The following is a 20,318-nucleotide window of genomic DNA, read 5'->3' on the forward strand; positions in this document are numbered from 1 at the left end:
TCACTAATTTAATGATCACCCTCCCAGCTACTATATGAACAGAATGAACTGACTGTCGCTGAATCCCCAGTGCCTACAACAATGATCCAGACCCAGTAGAGATTCGGTCTCTAGAGAAAATAAGTAAATAAATGAGCGAGTGAACTAGTTGATGTATGTTCTTTCCGAGATCCATAGAACTGTTTCTTGTTAGTCATCTGCCACTCCAAAAATTGTCAAACATCCTGCAGAGGATAAGGAGGAGTCCTTCCTCCCACTAAGAAATCAGACACTCAGGACTTGGAATTTGAAAGAGATAAATCTCCACAAGCACTCCACTTTCTACTCTGATGAGTTCTGCAAGCTCCTGAGTATCCCGAGATGTCACGGGTGGAACGTTTCACCAATTCCAAATGACCTACGACCTGTATGCCTCAACACCAGGCCTATAAACAAGTACTCCCCAGTCACATCTACTGTCCTACACATTTTAACCCATGCCTGTCCCTACTTAGTTCCCTATTAATCCCTTTGCCATCCTCTTCATATGAAGGATTAACTTCTCTGCTTCACTAAGATATTCTGTGCTGTGGTACTAACATTTACTACAAAGTGGATAAAATTCAACTCGAGTGTACAAACAAGTAGTTGTCTGTAGATGGCACAGAATTACAGCCTGCAATTCCAGTGCTCAGAAAATTGAAGCAAGAGGATTTTAAAATCAAGATCAATCTAAACTGTGTTTCAAAGTGTGTGTGTGCGTGCGAGTGTATGTGTGCAAGTGTGTGTGTGTGTGTGTGTGTGTGTGTGTGTGTGTGTGTGTGTGGTGTGGTGTGTGAGCACACAAGTGTGTGTGGATTCATATATATATGCAATTGGGTTAAGACATTATTTTTAGTTTCATTATGTGATGCACAATGAGAAGCATTGTTAAGAAAGGAATATGGTTTCAGGGTAGTCAATCAAAGGAGTTTCCATTGCAAGAAATCAGGAGTCAGAAGATCCAGCTGTGATGGAAGGTAACATGGTTTTGCTGTCTATGGCAGCCAAAAATGCTGAGCTGCAAGCACCAAAACCTTTTATTTCCTAACCCAATTCCTTTTTTTTTTCAATTAATTCCTTTATTTTAAAATGTGGATGTTTTCTCTGCATGCATGGTGTGTACTCCACACACATGCACAATGAGAAGCATTGGGGGTACTGAACTATCATGTGGGCACTGAACCTAGGTTCTTGAAAAGAGTAGCCAGTGCTCTTAACTCTCTGACCTTTTCCCCAAGCCAATTCTAACGAAACAAAGCTTACAGACATTCATCTTAGTCCAAATTCTAGTCTCTAGTTATTCTCTGAAGTCCTACTTACACCCTCAGAGAAAGGACTCTGGTCAGCATGGCTCTGGCAGGCCTTGCCCTTCTCCCCCATTCCCCTCTCTCTACTAAAACCATTTAATTACATTCCAAAAGCTAGCCACAAAGATCTATTCCTATATTTGGCCACTTTCTCCTCCTGAGACTGACTATGAAGGTCCAGCTATTAAAGTATTTAAATCCAGCAATCAAACACCCTCTTCGATTTACCTAATTAACATGTCCAATTAAATATACCACCTCATCCTAGCCCATTCTAACACAGCATTCCCCATTTTGTCTTCTTAAAACTTACACCTGAAAGATCATTTGATGCTATGTTTGGGTGCAGTTTGTGCCTAATCCAAGCTCAGAAGGGGAAGCTTTCTGTTCTCCTAACACTCAGCCTCACTCTCCTAACAACCTTAATGGATCAATCATAATTTAAGCTCCAAGATCAGCCACATCTGAATACTGTATGTGCCTGTCAGAAGAACAGAATCCTGAATTTTACCAGGCTTAAACCAAATGAGTTAAAATCTTTGGGGATGGGGTTTGTTTGAGACATCTTATTAGACTCTATTCTGGTCCTCATGATTCCTTAGCAAACCAAACCATAAAAACCACTGCCCTAATTCAAGCAGGATAGAGCTTGCCTATAGTTCCAAACTGAAGCTGAAGCAACATACATTTAAGGCAAGCCTGAGCTACTGTCTGGGTTACTTTTCTATTGATGTGTTACGTTACCATGACCAAGTCAATTTACAGGAAAAAGTTTATTGGGAGCTTAGCGTTTCAGAAGGTGAGTCCATAACCATCATGGCAGGTAGCCTGACAATATACTCCACTGGAACAATAGGACTAGGGGCCTACATCCTAATTCACAAGCATGAAACAAAGAGAGAAAACTCAGTGGGAGTGGCATAGGCTTTTCATACCTCAAAACCCACCCAGCAACATAAGTTCTCCAACAAGGCCACACCTCCTAATTCTTCTCAAATAGTTCCACCAAGTGGAGATCAGACATTCAAGTATGTGAGCCCATAGGGATATTCCCACTCAAATGAGCACAGCTACCAAAAGAGAACCTGCGGTGGGGGGTCCCCTAGCACAGACCCCTTTGGGCTCCCACCTAACAAGAAGATATAATAGAGATCAAAGTTAAGAAAATAACTGGCTAGGGCTAGGACAAATATTCACCTGGAAATTCATGTTTGTTTTTGTTGTAGAGGTTCTCTTACATCTTTTGAGATCCAGCACTCCCAGGATCCCATCAGGCCTAGGGATTCTTCACAAAGGAAAGAGGGACAAGCAACCTCCTCATCTTCTCAGCCTGAAAAGCTCATGCTACCAGGCCTTGCCTTGGCCTCTTATGTCTCTAGCTAACAGACTGAGAAAAGGTACTGCAGCCTGTACTCAGGTAGCACAGTTCACTGGAGCTCAGAGTTTCCATTAACAGCCTGATATAAAAGCTTTATTAATAATAACATGAGATGTGTTCTTGTCTGTTGTATGCATGCAAATTCACTCACATTTGGAAGAGCAACTTCTGCTGTGGTTTTATTCCCCAAGGGTTTGTGTGTTCTAAGCATGGTCCTCAATGCAGCAGTGTACATGTGCTGGAACCTTTCAAAAACCAAGTACCAAGGCAGCTAGTCTGTTAGGACATAATCATCCTAAGAACCAATGTGGTTCTCATGGGACACTGCTCAGTTGTCCAAAAAGAGTTATTTGAAAGAGGAAGACTGGCCCTACCCCCACAGCTGTCTGGTTTCTTGTCTCACCATGGGACCTTGCTCCCTGACATACTCCCAGCTTATAACCTATTAACTGACTGTCAAGGCCAGAGCCAGGCCAAAATGCTATCACTATCTATGCCTTTGCACCACCAGAACTATATAACCCCTTATTATTATTATTAAAGTTCACAGCCTCAGATATTTGTTATAGAAAAAAAAAAACACCTAACATGTATCTTCAGAGTAGCATTTGAAAGTTCATAGACATCTTTCTTTCAACTCCAGATACATATCTGATAGACAGCATCCCACATTTCTCTCTTGAGTTTAAAGTCAGGTTATTTAACACTTCTAGCCATTGAACAAGCATTTGAACTAAAGTGACAAAGGAGCTTAAAGCTGAGCATTCCCTTCACTGACTTTAAATAGTATCAGATCTTAAAAGAACTTCTGTTTGCCAACCTTCTGGTTCAAGTTGACCACTCCTCAAAGTCACTACATATGGCTTTGGGGAAGCAGAAGTTGGCTTGCTTATTGTGCAACCAGAACCCTCAAAACCCCACTAGGGCAATACTGGTGACTCAGCAAGCCATAGGATTCTTATCATCCAAATTTATGACAGGAAGGCCTGTTCTGTCTTACAAGATCAGACCCAATAGAACATAACAAATACTCTATACAGACTCCGGTGATGATCCAGACACAGATCTGATGGCCATTCTTGTTTTCTTGCTCACTATCATTCTTATTCTGTTTAGTAGGAGCATCAGGTTTCCTACTGTGACCCACCCCTCCCCCTACATAGTCTTGAATGTCTCAGTTCTTGGGCCAGTGGTGACCATAGTCCAAGTCCATATAATACATCTCCCAAGCCTTAGTGATTAGTTAGGGCTGAGTGCAGAACAAAGTGGATCCAAGCAAAGCCAGTTTCAGAAACTTCTCTGGATCTACTACTATAAGAAATTTGTTTCCCATTGAAATTGTTGAGCTGGTAGAAATGAAAATACAAAGATATCTGTGACCTCCTCCTCTCTAACAGAGGCAAGAGGAGGGGAAAGGAGACACAAAGAGACAGAAACACATAGAAAGAGATTAACTTGAACACAAGGATCCATCTGTACCTAAAACCAATATACCTAGACTTTTAAAACATAAATGAGTAAGTACACTTTAGTCTTTTTTAAATGCCATGGCAAGCACTTTTTAATAATTGTCAGATGGACAGAGACATGAGAAGACACCCACATGGACAGTTTAAGAAGATTAAACTATTCCACTCCACACTCTGACCTACACTCTATTATAACAACAGTGTAAACAACAGTGAACTACAGCATGATCTTGCACAGATACATGTAATAGTGTGATGAGAACTTGGTTCTTAGAATCAGACCTCCAAGGTGCTGATGCTAACTCTGCTCTCCTACCTGCGCTTCTATGTTATGCACATGGTGGTTATTGCTTGACTCAATTTGCCTTTCAGTTTATCTCACACCCTCCACTGGAAACGTAGCCTGCCTGCCCTTAACCCAATGTTTCTCAACCTGTGAGTCATGACCCCTTTGACAGGGGTCACCTAAAACCATCAAAAAACACAGCTATTTACATTACAGCTTATAACAGTAGTTAAATCACAGTTATGGAAAAGCAATGAAAATATGCTATGGTTGGGTCACCACAACATAAGGAACAGTATTAAAGAGTCGCAGCATAAGGAAGGTTGAGAGCCACTGCCCTAACCAAATACCATTTGCCTCCCAGACCACTTCCATGAGGTCTGCTTAGAGTGGCACTTAATTAGACTAGGTGAGCATTGGTGCTTGTCGTCTACCACCACATTCCAACCCTAGGCATCCAATACCATATTCTTGCTCTTCTTACTATGTTCCGTCCCAAACTCACACAGGACCATGTAGAAGCTCGCTGTGATGGCCACTTCATTATCTAGAAGATAGGGACCAGCCTCAGACTTAACTGAGCTTTCCCTACACATAGACTTTGGTCCACATCTCCATCCCAAGATGTAGAGAATCTGCTAGTAGCAGAGTATCCCTACTGTGGAGCACAGTGCTAGTCATATGAATGTTCCAGAGTGCTCCCACTGCCAGCTGCCAGACTGATCTGGACCACAAGCCTGAGATTTTGCTGTCCATGATACAGAAGCCAGAAGGCAAGAGGAGAAAGTTGGGTACTCCTGCTAGAGAGCAATAGCAAAACCAGAGAGGGAGGAAGGGCAGGATGAGGAAGAGAGGGAGTTATGCAGGCTCTTCTTGTGCTTAGGTGCCAAGGCTGGGGCTCCAATCAGCACCTATGACACTTGCCAGGCTTTGGCGCTGAATGTAGACTTCTTTAGTACACAGTGAAAGAATCTCTACTTCTAGTTGGTCTTCCTTCATAGAGAACTTTTTAAAAATTCAAAGTACAGCACCCCAAAAGCCTAAGCTAATCTAGGTGACACAGGATACTGAATATAATAGCTATAGTACTTCCTGCACTGTGGTCAAACGTTGCAATACAGTTTTCAGGGTTACTGAGCAGTGGGAGGAAACTCATACAGAAGCCTTCTGGGATACTTCTGATTGTCTGCGAGCCTCGGAGCAGGCAAGCCTTTTGTGATGACTAAGCTATAGGCTTCATTTGTCTTCAAATATTGATATCATTTGAGTCCATTGCTCCATACCTGTGAGAATGAGAACTGCTGGAAAGAAACTGTGGCTACAAGGGACGATTGATTGGTTAGAACATCAGTCACTGTGGAGAGATTGGAATGTTGCCAGTCCCAAATTATGTTGCAGTATCATTAGTGCCCTCAATAGCCATTTATGGCCCTCTTCTGTGTATAACCTAATGTCTTCGTGACTATTAGGTAATCTTTGGAATGTAACTTTTTCCAACAGAAAGGCTAAGAATTTCAACAGTTAGTATCCAGGGCATATAGCTGTGGCTTCTCACCTTAGTAAGAACATACTGACCCAATGTACCCATCAGTGTATTGTGCAAGCATGTGGACCCATTACTTCATTTGTTCTGTTTCTATAGAAGCTTCATGAAATTACTACCTCATTGGAGCATGGAACTCGGGAAGAAACTGTATTCTATGTTCCTAGGCTATGGTCTCTCAAATTTGCTTCCAGAATAAGCAAGTTCTTCTGTCCCTTTTGCCAACACCTAGAACTTTACCTAGCCAATTTCAAAGTATTTAACTTTATACAAAAAGCTGTTACAATAACTATGGAAGTGTTCACAATTGAGTAGTAAGTGAATTACAATGCATCCACAGTTTGACAGAAATCATTAAACTATGCCCATAGAAAGTATAGAATGACAGGGAAAATGCTTACACTATGTAATGGAGTTGGAAATAAAGAATAAGTGACAACATGTGGTACAAGCACAATGACTTTTTAACATCTGTGCCTAGAAGAAAGAACTGATAGTACGTTTAAATGTCAATAAAATACTTCTGGTAGTTTTCCTGTAAATTTATAGCTCGATACATAAGAACGTTCAGTACATATTTATTAGTCTTTAAATATTTCTTCTTTTTCCCAGATTTGCCTTAATCAATATGACTTCCACATGTCATAGAAAACAAGCTTTAAAAACAATGTTAGGATTACTTTCTGTGGTAGGTATAAGAAAATATATAAAATACAAAACCAGGTTTCTGCCCAGGAGGATTCTGGTAAGTAAAAACTGAACCAATGAAGGACCAGCGCTGTGGAAGAGGGGAGATGACAGAGCAAACGGATGATGTCAATGTGAACCCAGCAGTTTCTTAAACACAATGTTTGCTTTCCTGACATAGAAACACCATCAATGTTTAAAGACAATAGAAAAGGAAAGGTGTGAGTTGGAGGCTTCTAGATCTGCTAAGTCGTTATTTAATCACCTATCTAGATCTGGAGGCCAGCCAACTTCAACCAGGGGTCTAACCACACCTGTGGCACAACGACAAAACCCTTTTTTGGAAACGAAGTTTCAGCAACACACATTAACTTATGTGTTGAACAATTAGCAAAGGGACCATATGGCCCCAAAGCTTAATACATTTGCCTCATGGCCCCTTACAGAACAACTGTGTCAGTCCTTGATCTAAAGTTTCTAATTCATCCATGGTTAATACACGTATATAGTAGATTGTGGTCTCCTTCCCCTCCCTCACCCCTCTCCTCAGGCTGAAATGTTCTTATTCCCAAATTCCCCTCTTAGTTGTATGCTTCCTCCCTGTGGGTGTGGCCCACTGACTTAAACAGCCGTTGCTCTCACAACTGTGGGGGTGTAGATTGGTATTTACTGGAGTATAAGCATCTTATTAGTGGCTACGCCAATTAAAAAAAAGTGGTTATCTTCTTCTCCAGCAACTGTTAATTGACAGCAGACCTCAGGGAAGGCGGGGCCTCATGGCCCCTCCCACATCCACGATGAGGAGATTACTCTTGTGCAGACAACCAGAACTGCAGTGGGTTCATGGGTCCCAAGGCTACATCGTGTCTTGGGACATCTTTTTTTTTTTTTTTTTTTTTTTTTTTTGCACATCTCCCCTTCCTCTGGGTTTCAGAATCTTGCCATCTCCTTTTCTGTGGCATGGCTGGGGAGAAAGCTAGGCCCTGGAGGGAAACTACAACTATTGTTTTGCTAAGCAGTCATGTGGAACTGCCTTCTAACTTCCCATGTTTATGTCAGTAGATTAGTGCTGCTCTTGGAGCAACGTACCATATTGCCAGCGGTTCATGCAGAAACCGCCACCTCATCAAAACGCCAACAACAACCCACGTTTTATTTGATTTAATTTTTTAAAGATTTATTGGTTTTTATTTTCTGTGTATGAGTATTTGCCTACATCTATTTATGTATATACCATATGTGTGTGTGGTGCCTGAGAAGGTCAGAAGAGGGAGCTGGATGTCCTGCTTCAGCCTCCCGAAAACCTGTGTCACCACTCCCAACTACACTGTAACTTGCTGCAACTTCTAGAGGGTCTCTCTGATGTGGCTCTCCCTACTTACAACCTAACAGGGCATTTTTACATAGGGGTCAAAATGTCATTTCTTAATACTCGATTATTCCATGTCCTCCCCAGGCCAGTAAGATACATTCTACTCCATAGCCAGTTCTAACAAAACCTTTCATGGACTGATCCTAGGAGTCTCTCAGCTGTACTTTACTGCACATCGACTCTACTTCTGGTGATCTGCATGTGGGTGTGCATGCTACCTCTCCAGAAGGTTCTCCTGTTCAACTCCGGGACCACGATGGGTCAGCCAAACTAATATGCCATCCTGAGTCTTATGATGCTGCTAAGTACATTGACACTCTTCTCATCTCTCCTGTTTGTGCTCACTTCAGTGTGTGTGTGTGTGTGTGTGTGTGTGTGTGTGTGTGTATGCGTGTTCCTTTGTCTATTAATCCCTTTTTCCAGAATAGTCATTGGGTTTCAGTCCTTATTTGACCCCAGACATGGACCGTTATATCTATTATGTTTTTCATAGCTCCCTCATGCAAGCCATTAGTTTTCAGTTTCATCGTGTTTTAAAATCGTAATGGTATCATTACTCATGTAATTAGTACAGCCTTTGCATTGAAAGTGTGGATAAGGTAATTAATGCATGAGCTTCCAGACAGCCAAAGCAATACAAAGTTACAGTAAATTGGCCAGTAAAAGGAAGTAAAGCAGAATTTACTATCTGTCTTTAATAGATATTTATTTTTCTTTTTGTTCAGTGTTAACTTGTCTGGGACATTTCCTCTCCTAGCCAGAATTCACTCAGACTATGCTGTTCATGTGGTATGTGAATATTCTCTCTCCCTCCCCCTCACCCTGTCCCTCTCTCTCTCTCACACACACACACACACACACGTATACACACACACACACACACACACACACACACACCCCTATCTCTTTGGCCAAGATCCTAAATTGGCCATTGATCATTGTGTCCTAACTCCTTGATGCAATTATTGGTCTAGGAATGGTAATTGAAGTCTAGGCCAATCAGCATCTTTCGCAGGTGTTTTTAAACCAAAAGCAGAGAAAATCCCTTAGTTTCCTCTGCAGTCAAAGCTGCAAGAAATGAGTCTCGGGTCTATTAAAAAGCAAACTTCAACCATGTGGCAGAAGTCTGAATTGAGAAGTCCAACAGGAGGTACAGCCAGGGGAGAGGTAGAGAGAGAAAGAGGTGGCATCCTGAAGGCCTGGAATTCTGCCTTTCCTGGTCTCTGCCTCATTCCAGTCTTCCTATGATTTAGTAATGTGCTAAAGCTGACCTTATTTGAATTCCTACCTCTTGGAATCTGTAATTTTACTACTGTTATGAATCATAATATAAATCTTTTTTGGAATTGGAGATTTGCCAGGGGAGGCATGACCTATAGGTTGAGAACCTCTGCTCTGTACTATGGCCTTCAGGATTCTGTAGACGTTGAGCTCCTCCTGACACAGGCTGAACGGTTAAGATCTCAACTACTGCCTGACCTCCTTGCACCTGTTTCTTTACTGGGTTTGCTTCTCTACACTGCTTGGGAGGGGATTTTTCAAGACTATACATACTACTACACATGTACATTTATCTTCTCAAATAAGCCAGAGGCATTTCTAAAAAAAAAAATCTGACTTACTGCCACATTCAATGTGTTTTTAAACAAACAGATGAATAAATGAACTGTTTTATTATTTGCATTCTATGACAACTCACTTTCAAATGTAGACCTGCAAATCTTTAGCTGCAGATATGGTTGCTGGGTCTTAGAGAGGCCAAACAGTTCCTCCCCGATTTACAGAGCCAGGAAGCTAACTTTTGAGGTTTACTCTCCTTTGTTCATTTCTCAATCTTCACAAAACACATTTTTCTCCAACTTCCTTGTTTCTCCCAAGACTTTAAAATAGGTCCACAAAGGGAAATCACTGTCTGGATGACTAATATTGTCCCTGTTTGGCTGACACATTCCTACCCTACCATTCTTCTGGTGCACAAATAAATTCTTGCAATTGCTTTTCTATGTGTGCGATGAGCAGGAAGAGCAGGTTGTTGTGAGTTAAACAACTCCCATATATTTATTGACAAGGCCATGGGCAGAGTTTGAGGCAAGTGGTGCCTGCTCTGTACCATATACAGAGGTTGCTAATTTTGTTCTTCAGTGGTGTCACGACTTTAACAGATGTCTCACCCCTTCCAAAACCTTAGAAACAAAGCAAAGAGGCAGTGAGTCACTGTCAGACCCAATGCTGATCCTTGGTCTTAGGATTCAAGTTGACTATTTTTTTTTTTAATTAACTGGCACCTAGACTTCAGCCCCCACCATGTGTAAGACAAGCACAATATTATTATGCACAAAATTGTTGAACACAAAATTTTGTACACATTAAATGGGCTAAGTGCATGTGATACAAAGCCTATTCCACACAGTTGCTCAATGAACAGAAAACAGAGTCCTATAGCCAGACCTGTATCCATTATAGGATGAAAACTACATTGGAAATACCTAGATGTAAATCAAAAGAAAGGTTAAGAAAGTCTACATCCACAGGCAGACACTTACACCTGTGTGTGTTCCAGCTTCTTACTGCCATACTGGCCTTGAGGACCAACAGAGTGTTTTCTGCACTGGCAAGGACATATCTGAACTAAAGCACCTTCTGTTTATGAGGAGAAGCCCAAGAACCAGAAAAAAATTGATGTCTCAGGGGAAGCCAGCCAATAGTCCTGTCTTCTAAGCAAGCAAACACATCTATGAAACTACCAACCAATGATAGCAATTTCTCAGTGACTCAAAACATAAAGAATAAACTGAAAAGGAATACCCAGGGCACTGAGACAAATTGACTTTCATTCCCTCCTGAATGGGAAATCTAGTGGCCAGTACAGGGGCAGGTTAAGCAGTGTGTTTGTGTCAACCCATTTTTATGACCATGCTTATATTTTACCAAGATAGGCTGCAGATAGAATGATGCTCCATACTTAGTGGCAACTCATACGTCAGTTAAAACAAAGACTCTTAGAATGTGTGGAATCCTTGCTCCTGCAATGGCCAGGTAAGTAATGTGCAGTTTTCATTTCCACATCTGAAAAGGGGGCATCTGTCACCTCTATCATGCCAGTGCAAAGCGAAACCAGTGACCGTTGTTTGTGGTAGAAAGCAGTCATGACTTCCCTCAATTCACATAGGCTCTGCCTCTGGCCTTGTCAACATATGGGAGTTCTTTACATACAACTGTCTAACTCTGTTGTTTGAATTCTAAAGAAAAACTTTCTCCTAACTACCCCAAATAAAATACAAATACATATATGAATGAATGATCTGAGCTATATATGTATATGTACTTGCTTGATGTTTATATATTTGATTATGTATAATCATATTTTATTTGAAATATGTGATTTTTGAAAATATTATATATATTCACATGTTATTTTCTTAAAATCCTCAACCAGAACTGAAAGGTAGGAAAATCTCACTAAAAATAAAGTGATTTTTTTCCCCCTACTTTCCAAAACACCTCCCTTATCCACACCATCCTTACTCACTGGTTCTCTGTCATTACCACACTAATGTTGACAATGCTGGTCCAGCTGTATTCATACAAGGTTTCAACAAAGATTTTATGAGCAAATGTATCTACCAGGCACTGTGTGAGATCTTTTCACTAAGAGGATCATTACAACAATGATAAAAGAAAACTGTCACTATACCCATCTACCAGTTGAAATTCAGAGTCGCCTAAAATCTCATGGCCAAGAAAGGGCTCAAGTGACATGGAAACATAGTGTCATCTCACTATGACACCTCAGGAGCCTTTCACATCCAGAGGCTTCTTGCATTGTTTGTCCTTCCCACCACTCCTTGTACACCAGAAACCCCTAATTTTCAGCACGTTATGTGATAACTCCAAGAGTGAGGCCACATTTTTTTCTCTACCTCTACTGATGAACAAAGACAACATCATGTTTTAAACACATTAGTCAAACTGAAGAAAGAGGGGAAAAAAATCCCCCTGGCTTAAGTAACGTCACACCCTTAAAATCAAGGACATAGTGTGGTGTGTGTGTGTGTGTGTGTGTGTGTGTGTGTGTGTGTGTGTGTGTTTAAAGCATATTTTCAATTTTATCATTCCCAAAGTACACTTGTCAAGGTAAAAGATAACAAAACATATTTTTAAAGTATGTTAGCTTGACTCTAAGAGATGATAAAGGATATTAAGACAGAGAATTAAGTCTTTCAAAGAAAAGTATCCGAATGGTGGAATCAGACCAAGGATGAGATGAAAGGTTCCAAGTAATAAATAATAAAATACTGCTTCTAAATGGTCCCAGTTTCTCTTGACCTAAATCAAAATTCTAAAGGTTGATAGTTTCCTTTCTTACATTTTAAGTAGGCACAAACCTTAGTGTATAAGCATACATATTTATATTATACATAGTACATAAGGTAATATATAATACAACATGATACCTAACATACTCTATGTAAGAATATATATAACCATAAATGTAACAGCAAACAAATCAGACTGAGCTTGCTCAGTCTTGTAGATTACAGAGCTCTCGCATCTACAGATGTTTTCCTTGCAATATACATGCAGTTTGACTCGGATTCAAAGCAGACTGACCTGAAATAGTTGCTGGCTGCAGCAAGCACCACTCGATGGCAAGAGAATTCCTGAACATCCACACACAAGATGACGTCTGTCAAAGCATTTTCCTCTCTCAGCGTCTCCAGGCCGTTCTGAAGAATTAAAGAAAGTCTCGTGTCGTCAAATTTTACCTTCTCCCCAGTTAATATTTCCACCAAGTCTCCCCTTTTCTGGGAGGACTTGTCTGTAGTCAGTGCTAAGGGTCCTTCCAAGCTCCTCTCTACCACATCGCTCATGGTGCAGGCGCCTCTTTGTCCTGCCATCAACGTCTAGACTAAAGGAGCTGCCAAGTTTCGGGGAGGTCACACTGCAGAAGCTGAACGGATTTCCTGCACAGGCCCCTCCACTTATCACCAGCTGTCACACATACATAACAGGAAGTCTCACACTTTCTCATCCTGTTACTACAAACACCACCAACTCCTCCTCTTCTTTCTGTGGACTGTCACAGGGTTAGGAATGTCTTTGAGTGGGTGCGTAGATCAGGGATCTGGTGGGGGTGGGGGGGGGGGGGAAGGTAGCTTATCTGTGTCTCCCGGGAGTACGGTTTAGTCCTCTCCCACCTCACGCAAACCTCTGCTTCCAGTTATTATCTGTTTACTTATACCTGCATCAACAACTAAGACTTCAGAGAGGAACTGCATAGGGGGACTTCTCTGTCTCCCACTATCTGAGACCCCTTTGGAGCCTTACCTTTCTTCTGAATATCCCTATAAACTTTCTTTCTGAATTTTAGGGCTTCTCTAACACATACCTTCAAATTTCTCCATCTTCCTTCTGCAAATGATTTCCAAGGGCCTAAGAATCACATGCTCAGATTTAATGAAAGCTATGACCATACTCCTGGTATCAGTCTTCTGTATTAGTTACATCGTTCTGATCATATTATCTGACAGAAAAAATATTTAAGGAACAAAAGATTTATTTTGGTCCAGGATATCTGCCCACTATGCCTGGAAGCGGATGGGATAGTGGGTCAGTCTCCAACAATAACACCACGTGGCATATGTTGTTCACATGGTGGTAGCTCAGAAGGGTACCAGTAACCTTCAAAGGCCTTCCCCTAAATGACCTAATTATACAAATTAGGCTGTACTTCATAAAGGTTCCATAGCCTCCCTAATAACACCAGTTGACAAATAAACGTTCAAGACATAGGCTTATGGCATGACATTTCAGGTTCAAATCATAAAAATGCTTCTAACTATATCCTCTGGTAATGCTGAAAACAATACACAATGACATGAGCCTCTTCATGACAACTTATACCATACTCTCTCAAATTATAGACATAAGGCCAAAACTGCTCTAGCTCCTTACCTCCTCCCAAACACACACACAATAAAATAAAATTCAGTTTCTCATTCATGAGTGTATCTACCAAACTCCTTATTGTTTTATATTTATTTTTCACATGCCTTAAAAACTACTAATGAGGCCATCATTGGGAAGAGAGGCCCCTTGGTCTTGCAAACTTTATATGCCCCATTTCAGGGGAACACCAGGGCCAAGAAGTGGGAGTGAGTGGGTAGGGGAGCAGGGCGGGGGGAGAGTATAGGGAACTTTCGGGGTAGCATTTGAAATGTAAATAAAGAAAATATCTAATTAAAAAAAAAATGAATGTAGCCAGATAGGAATGAGATGTAGACCTCTCAGCTCCTCCTGCATCATGCCTGCCTGGATGTTGCTATGTTCCTGTCTTGCTGATAATGGATTGAACCTCTAAACCTGTTAGGCAATCCTAATTAAATATTATCTTTTATAAGAGTTGTCTTGGTCATGGTGTCTGTTCACAGCGGTAAAACCTAACTAAGACATGTGTCAACCTAAATATATTCTAAGATTCATCATTAACTAGTTCAGTCTTTATAAGCACTGATAGATTATTTCTCTTCCAGTGAAGTAAGCCAATTTAAGCCAGATTAGAGTATAATAAAGGCAGGTTTATTTAGAAGCTGATCTCAGGTGGGTTCACTGGCCCAAAGGACAAGGCCCTTCCAATAAAATACAAAAGCCACTAGCAAAAAGCTTGTTGTCTGTTTGTTGTGTTTGTTTGCTAGTTTTTGAGACAAGTTCTTGCTCTCTAGACCCAGCTGTCTTGGAACTCATAAAGATTTACTGGTTTCTGTCTTCTCAGTGCTGGTATTAAAGGTGTGTGCCACCATGTCTAGCTAGCAAAAACTTTAGTACTGTGTAGATATTCTAACTATATATTTCTGTCTCAGTTAGCTTTATGATACGCACGTGAAATAGACTCTGTTCTCATAGAAGTGGGTAGCTGTGATGGTTAGTGTTGATCATCAAATTGTCAAGATCAAGAATCACTTAAGTTCACATCCCTAGCACCCACATGGGAGCTGGGTGTGGTAGTGTTTATCTGTAATTCTAGTACTGTGTGGTAGAGACAGGAGTGATAAAAACAGGAAATAAAAACTGGTCAGGCAGTTTTAGGGCAGAAAATTCACTCAGCAATGAGTAAACCTCAACCCTACACAAAGAACTATAAGCAACTAATGAATGCTGAGAGTAGGAGAAATAGTTTTCCCCAGGGTAGAGTACATGAACTTTACACTTCCAGGATGATCAATCTTGAAAAGATATATCCAAGTGACACTGTATAGACTGAGCAGTTTGTATTTATGTATTTATGAATATATATGTACATACATATATATGTAACAACAGTTCATGAAAAGAGGAAGCTATGGGCTTGAAAGCAAGTGAGGAGGAGTGCATAGGAGGGCTTGGAGAAAGGAAGGGGAAGAGAAAAGTGATGAAATTGTATCTCAAAAAATAAAATAAAAAACTAAAAGCAAAAATAAAGTATCTTGTAAGAATGGATTTTTAAAAAAGAAACAGAAAGAGGATCTGAAGACAAAATAATTTAGTAATAGTGAATTTGAAGCCATATTGTATAATCATTATGTTATCCTCTTTCTAGCTATGGTAGCACTAAACAATGACAGGCCCTTGTCTCCTACCTCATCTTAAAACTGCAAAGAAGATGTTAGAATATTCAGCTCCTGTTGTTAAGCAATTTACTCTGAGATAAAACCTCTATCTTAGAAGGAAGAATCTTTTTTTTTTTTTTATCACAATAATCAGGGTGAGGCTAGTGAGCCAAGCTATTAGAAATGTTTTTCTTTTTATATATATTTTTATTAGGTATTTTCCTCATTTACATTTCCAATGCTATCCCAAAAGTCCCCCATACCCTACCCCCACTCCCCTACCCACCCACTCCCACTTTTTGGCCCTGGCATTCCCCTGTACTGGGGCATATACAGTTTGCGTGTCCAATGGGCCTCTCTTTCCAGTGATGGCCGACTAGGCCATCTTTTGATACATATGCAGCTAGAGTCAAGAGCTCCGGGGTACTGGTTAGTTCATAATGTTGTTCTACCTATAGGGTCGGGATCCATCCCATAATCAGCTTCCAAACACTGACACCATTGCACACACTAGCAAGATTTTGCTGAAAGGACCCAGATATAGCTCTCTCTTGTGAGACTATGCTGGGGCCTAGCAAACACAGAAGTGGATGCTCACAGTCAGGTATTGGATGGACCACAGGGCCCCCAATGGAGGAGCTAGAGAAAGTAGCCAAGGAGCTAGAAGGAAGAATCTTAAGAAAAGAGGATGCTCTAATAAAAGGTAAAACATTCCATCCTTCAGAGGGAAGGTCCTTAAGCTCAAAAAGTAAACAACTCATAAGTTTTAGAAAGTCTCTAAAACTGAGCAGATACACCAGGCCCTCCCTCCCCAGTTTTATACAGGTAGTAAGGATTGCTGAGATACATTGACCTAGAAGAATCTCAGGCCAACTGAGTGGCCTGGAAGATACAAGGACCCTTCAAGCTGCCTGGAAAAGATACTCTCCAGCCCTTTCAACAAACTGAAGATTGCTGTAGTGGGACTTGGTAATTTGGCTGTCTTTGAGTCATTTCTGCTCCTGTGGGTAACTCCTCATCCATACTCTTATAAGTAACCCAAAGAAAGCTCACTGACCTTAGAAGTATCCTTAATGCAAGTTGAATCTTGGAGCATTTAAAATTCACAAAGATGATTTTATGCATGAGAGTAGTCATAGAGGTTTGATTATATTGCCTAAAAAGTAGCTAGTAAGCACATTTGTAAATAAAGAAAACTTGAAAGTGGACTATACTCCATGATATTATCCATGTTCTGTTTCCAACATGCAATGATGGCATGGTACTCATGTGCTTCTTTTTTAAAGAAATATGTGAAGCACCATGATATCTGCCACTTATTTTCAAGTGGTTCAGCAAACAAAAATATTTTACACAGGTAGAAAAAGCAGCAGATAAATCTAAACTCATTAGACTCTCCTTTAATATTTCAAAAATAAATTATTTGGGGAGTTGCATAAGGATCATAGGAAATATCCAGCATGGACCATAACATGGTTTGTATATAATTTGTCCCTCAAAGGGTCAAGATGAACACAGGTTACAGCATGGCCGAGGAAATCTTAGTGTGTAAAGAGTAGGTCTTTCTGAAAGATTAATATTTTTCTTGAAGGAAATATGCTCTCACTCTTTCAGGATGCCCCCACAGAGCAAGTTGTTCTGTATAAGCTTGACACTGCCCCTAATCCCCTCCAGAGGATTAGTGATGCTGACTACTCTTGCTGGTACTCCTTCCCCTTCCAGAGTGATATCACCTGCCCTGAGGCTGGTGAGGGCCAGGTACATGTCAACATCGTCCTCTTGAACCCCCCAGAACCACAAACCAATCATTCTTGCTTCTTACAAATTACCCAAAGTACCCCAGTACGTTGATTAGTAGTATAAAACTGACCCAAAGCAATGAAGCTTCAAAAAGTGACAACATAGAGTGCTTGTTGTCACCACTACCTTGCCACTGACACTGAATCTTACTAAAAGGTCCAATTGAGTACAAGAAGGCCATAGAAATGGCCATTCTTGGTGTACATCAGCAGTAATGCCATGGCCCTGCTCAGGTGAGGTAAGAGGAGGGTCCAGGAGACAGTTGGGAGGTAGGGACTGGGGACTTCCACTCAGTCTCATTGCGAAACAGACAGGTGGCCTGTCGCCCTTAAAATACTTCAGCCAGGGGAAAGAGAGGTGATCAAGTCCACTGAATCTCAAGCTACTGCTTGTCAGCAGCATGCCTCTAGATAAGAGGTGAGAAACAAGGAAAATAATGGGCAATAAGATCTGCTTTTCTATTTCTCCATGTCATCTGTATCCACAAGGCTAAGATCTACTTTACTGAGAGATTCCTGAATTTGAAATAACTGAAGTATTTCTAGACTCCATACTTTACTGATATAGTAAATATGATACAGTAATTACTTCCATGTAGGGGGAAGTGAAGGTATATTTTTTATTCTATCTGAGATTAGAAAATTTACCCATCATCTTCACAGAGGATACTTGAGATTTTTAAGTGTTTGTATCTGGGGGAAGAATCTTACCTAGTGTGGAAGAGAGAGTTTGAAATCCATTGCCCAGCTTAGGGGTCCAGCACAGGCATGGGGAAACAGAGAAGCAAAGCTCTATCAGGAAGGGCCTAAACTCTAGACTCACATAAATGTGAATTTAACTCCTGTTTATTGTATTATCAGACTGTGGCCTTGATGATTTGCTCAAATTTTTTAATGTTTGGTTTTTCTTATCAGTATGACTTTTTGTTAAAGAAAATTATTTTAAGAACGTTAAAAGTAATTTACATGTCAATCAGCCAGTACCAAAAAATGGTTTTCAGTGTGTCTACAGGGAATTTCTACCTCTGCTTGGTTTTTTTCCATATGATTTAAATTTTTCATTGTTTAACAGTAGTTGCTATTTATTGAGTATTACTATGCCAGGTGCCAAGGACGTTCTATAGTAACTTCTCACCTAATAACCCCCATGAGAGATCATTACAGAAAGTCATTTGTGTGTCTAAATTAGACAATACAACCTTTTCACCACAGTACCCTTTTTTCTTCATCTTTGGGATCCTTTCTGGGTTAATGGCATGTACAAAAGAATACTAACAAAGGGGATTTTCAAGTTGGTCTTTTTCCAAAAGTTAAATTTAATTGATTTTATTTACAAAATGTCAAGGCTGTGTATTCTGCAGTGCAGACACAGAAATGAATTGATATTTCACCCAAGCCTTTCACTGGAGGAGGCCTCCAACTTCATAAGACACACATGTAGACAGAAAAACTCCACATGTAGAATGTTCAGACAACTATAGCAGGGAATAAAGTCCAAAATTCTATTGACACTTTAAGGCAAAATCTTTAATGATATGTTTTTAAAACTTTATACTGTTCTTCAACTTAGTTATTTCAGAACAATAAAAACTCAGAAAGTGGGCACCTGGAGCTGTAACACCGTTTGCAGCATGCTACTGGATTGGCCTGCAAGAAAATCCTCATGGGGGATATTAGGGGACTCCTATAGGGAAGCTAGAGCACAGAGAGAAGCACCAATCTTTCTAAGGACAAATCTAATTTTAATATCCACAGAAACTCTCCCACATATCAGTTCCTGTGAGATGTAATAATATAGAATGAGTTAGAAAATCAGTTGGAGACAGAATGCCTGAGTTTAAAACTCATTTTTATCAATTGTTTAGTATGACCTTAGACAAGTCAGTTAAACTCAGTGTCTTGGATTTCTCATTTATAAGATAGAGCTAATGATAATCATATAGATGACATACTCTTAACTGAAATATCCCCCCATATATGTGAGGTTAGTTCTTTTCCTGTACAATATACACTTGACAAATTTTAGTCCAATGGGGTAATTTAAAAAGGATAATTACTGTTGGGGTTTGAGAGAATTAATAAACTTTAGACATGGGACCATCTGATGCTGACATTTCATAAGAAATCTAAGTGTAATTACCAAAACAAAACAAAACAGGGAGACAAAGCCCCAACTAGATATCTCTTGCCACCAAATGAAACTTCTAAGAATGGGGTACATCTAATTGAGCTCTTGGTCAAAAGGGGCTCATATAAGCAGCCCAAAGAGCCCAGGTTATTGCCAAAGCTATTGATTGTTACCCAAGAATTAGTGGTAAAGCCCTATTGCTAAAGACAGCACCTATACAAGTCAATGAACATTGAGCAAATGAGCCAGTACCTACCTAGAGTCTTCACCCCTACTCCCCTACTGACTAGTATACATGTTACTGGAAGGTACTTACTCTGCATGCTACCAGAAGAGAAAGATAAATACTGATACAGCTGCAAAGCCAGTGACCTACAATCATGACCTGCCTGTAAGATAAGCTGTTGCAATAGTGGCACAAAAGGTATGGGAGCAACCAATCATTATCTGATTTTTTTTTTAGGTCCATTCCATGAGATGGAACCCATTCCTGATGCTGCTCAGGTAGCCAAGGATATAGCCTAGGTAGATCATGTGCCTAGAGGAAAACAACATATTACTGTTCTGCTAGAGGAACATAGCAATAAGATAACTCCTAACAACATTCGTCTATATTTTTAAATCAGTTTTGATCAGCCATCATCAGGAAACTTCCTGCCTGAGTCAGAGTTACTACTGCTGTGATGAAATACCATGACCTAAAGAAACTTGGGAAGAAATGATTTGGCTTACACTTCACTGG

General features: G+C 40.4%; 1 protein-coding gene across 2 annotated transcripts in view; it reads right to left on the reverse strand.

Moving 5' to 3' along the window:
• The window catches only part of Klhl6 (kelch-like 6), a 36,558-nt gene extending 23,551 nt beyond the window's left edge, over positions 1 to 13,007 (reverse strand). Inside the window, exon 1 of one of the 2 annotated variants that reach the window (NM_183390.3) lies at positions 12,675 to 13,007. In NM_183390.3, the coding sequence (NP_899246.2) occupies positions 12,675 to 12,961 (287 nt within the window). In that variant the 5' untranslated portion in view covers positions 12,962 to 13,007. The remainder of the gene's footprint in view (positions 1 to 12,674) is intronic. The other variant, XM_030249107.1, reaches the window with a different exon arrangement.
• Between the last annotated feature and the right edge of the window lie 7,311 nt (positions 13,008 to 20,318).

This window comes from Mus musculus, chromosome 16 (genome assembly GCF_000001635.26).
Source record: "Mus musculus strain C57BL/6J chromosome 16, GRCm38.p6 C57BL/6J".
NCBI classification, from domain to species: Eukaryota; Metazoa; Chordata; class Mammalia; order Rodentia; family Muridae; genus Mus; species Mus musculus.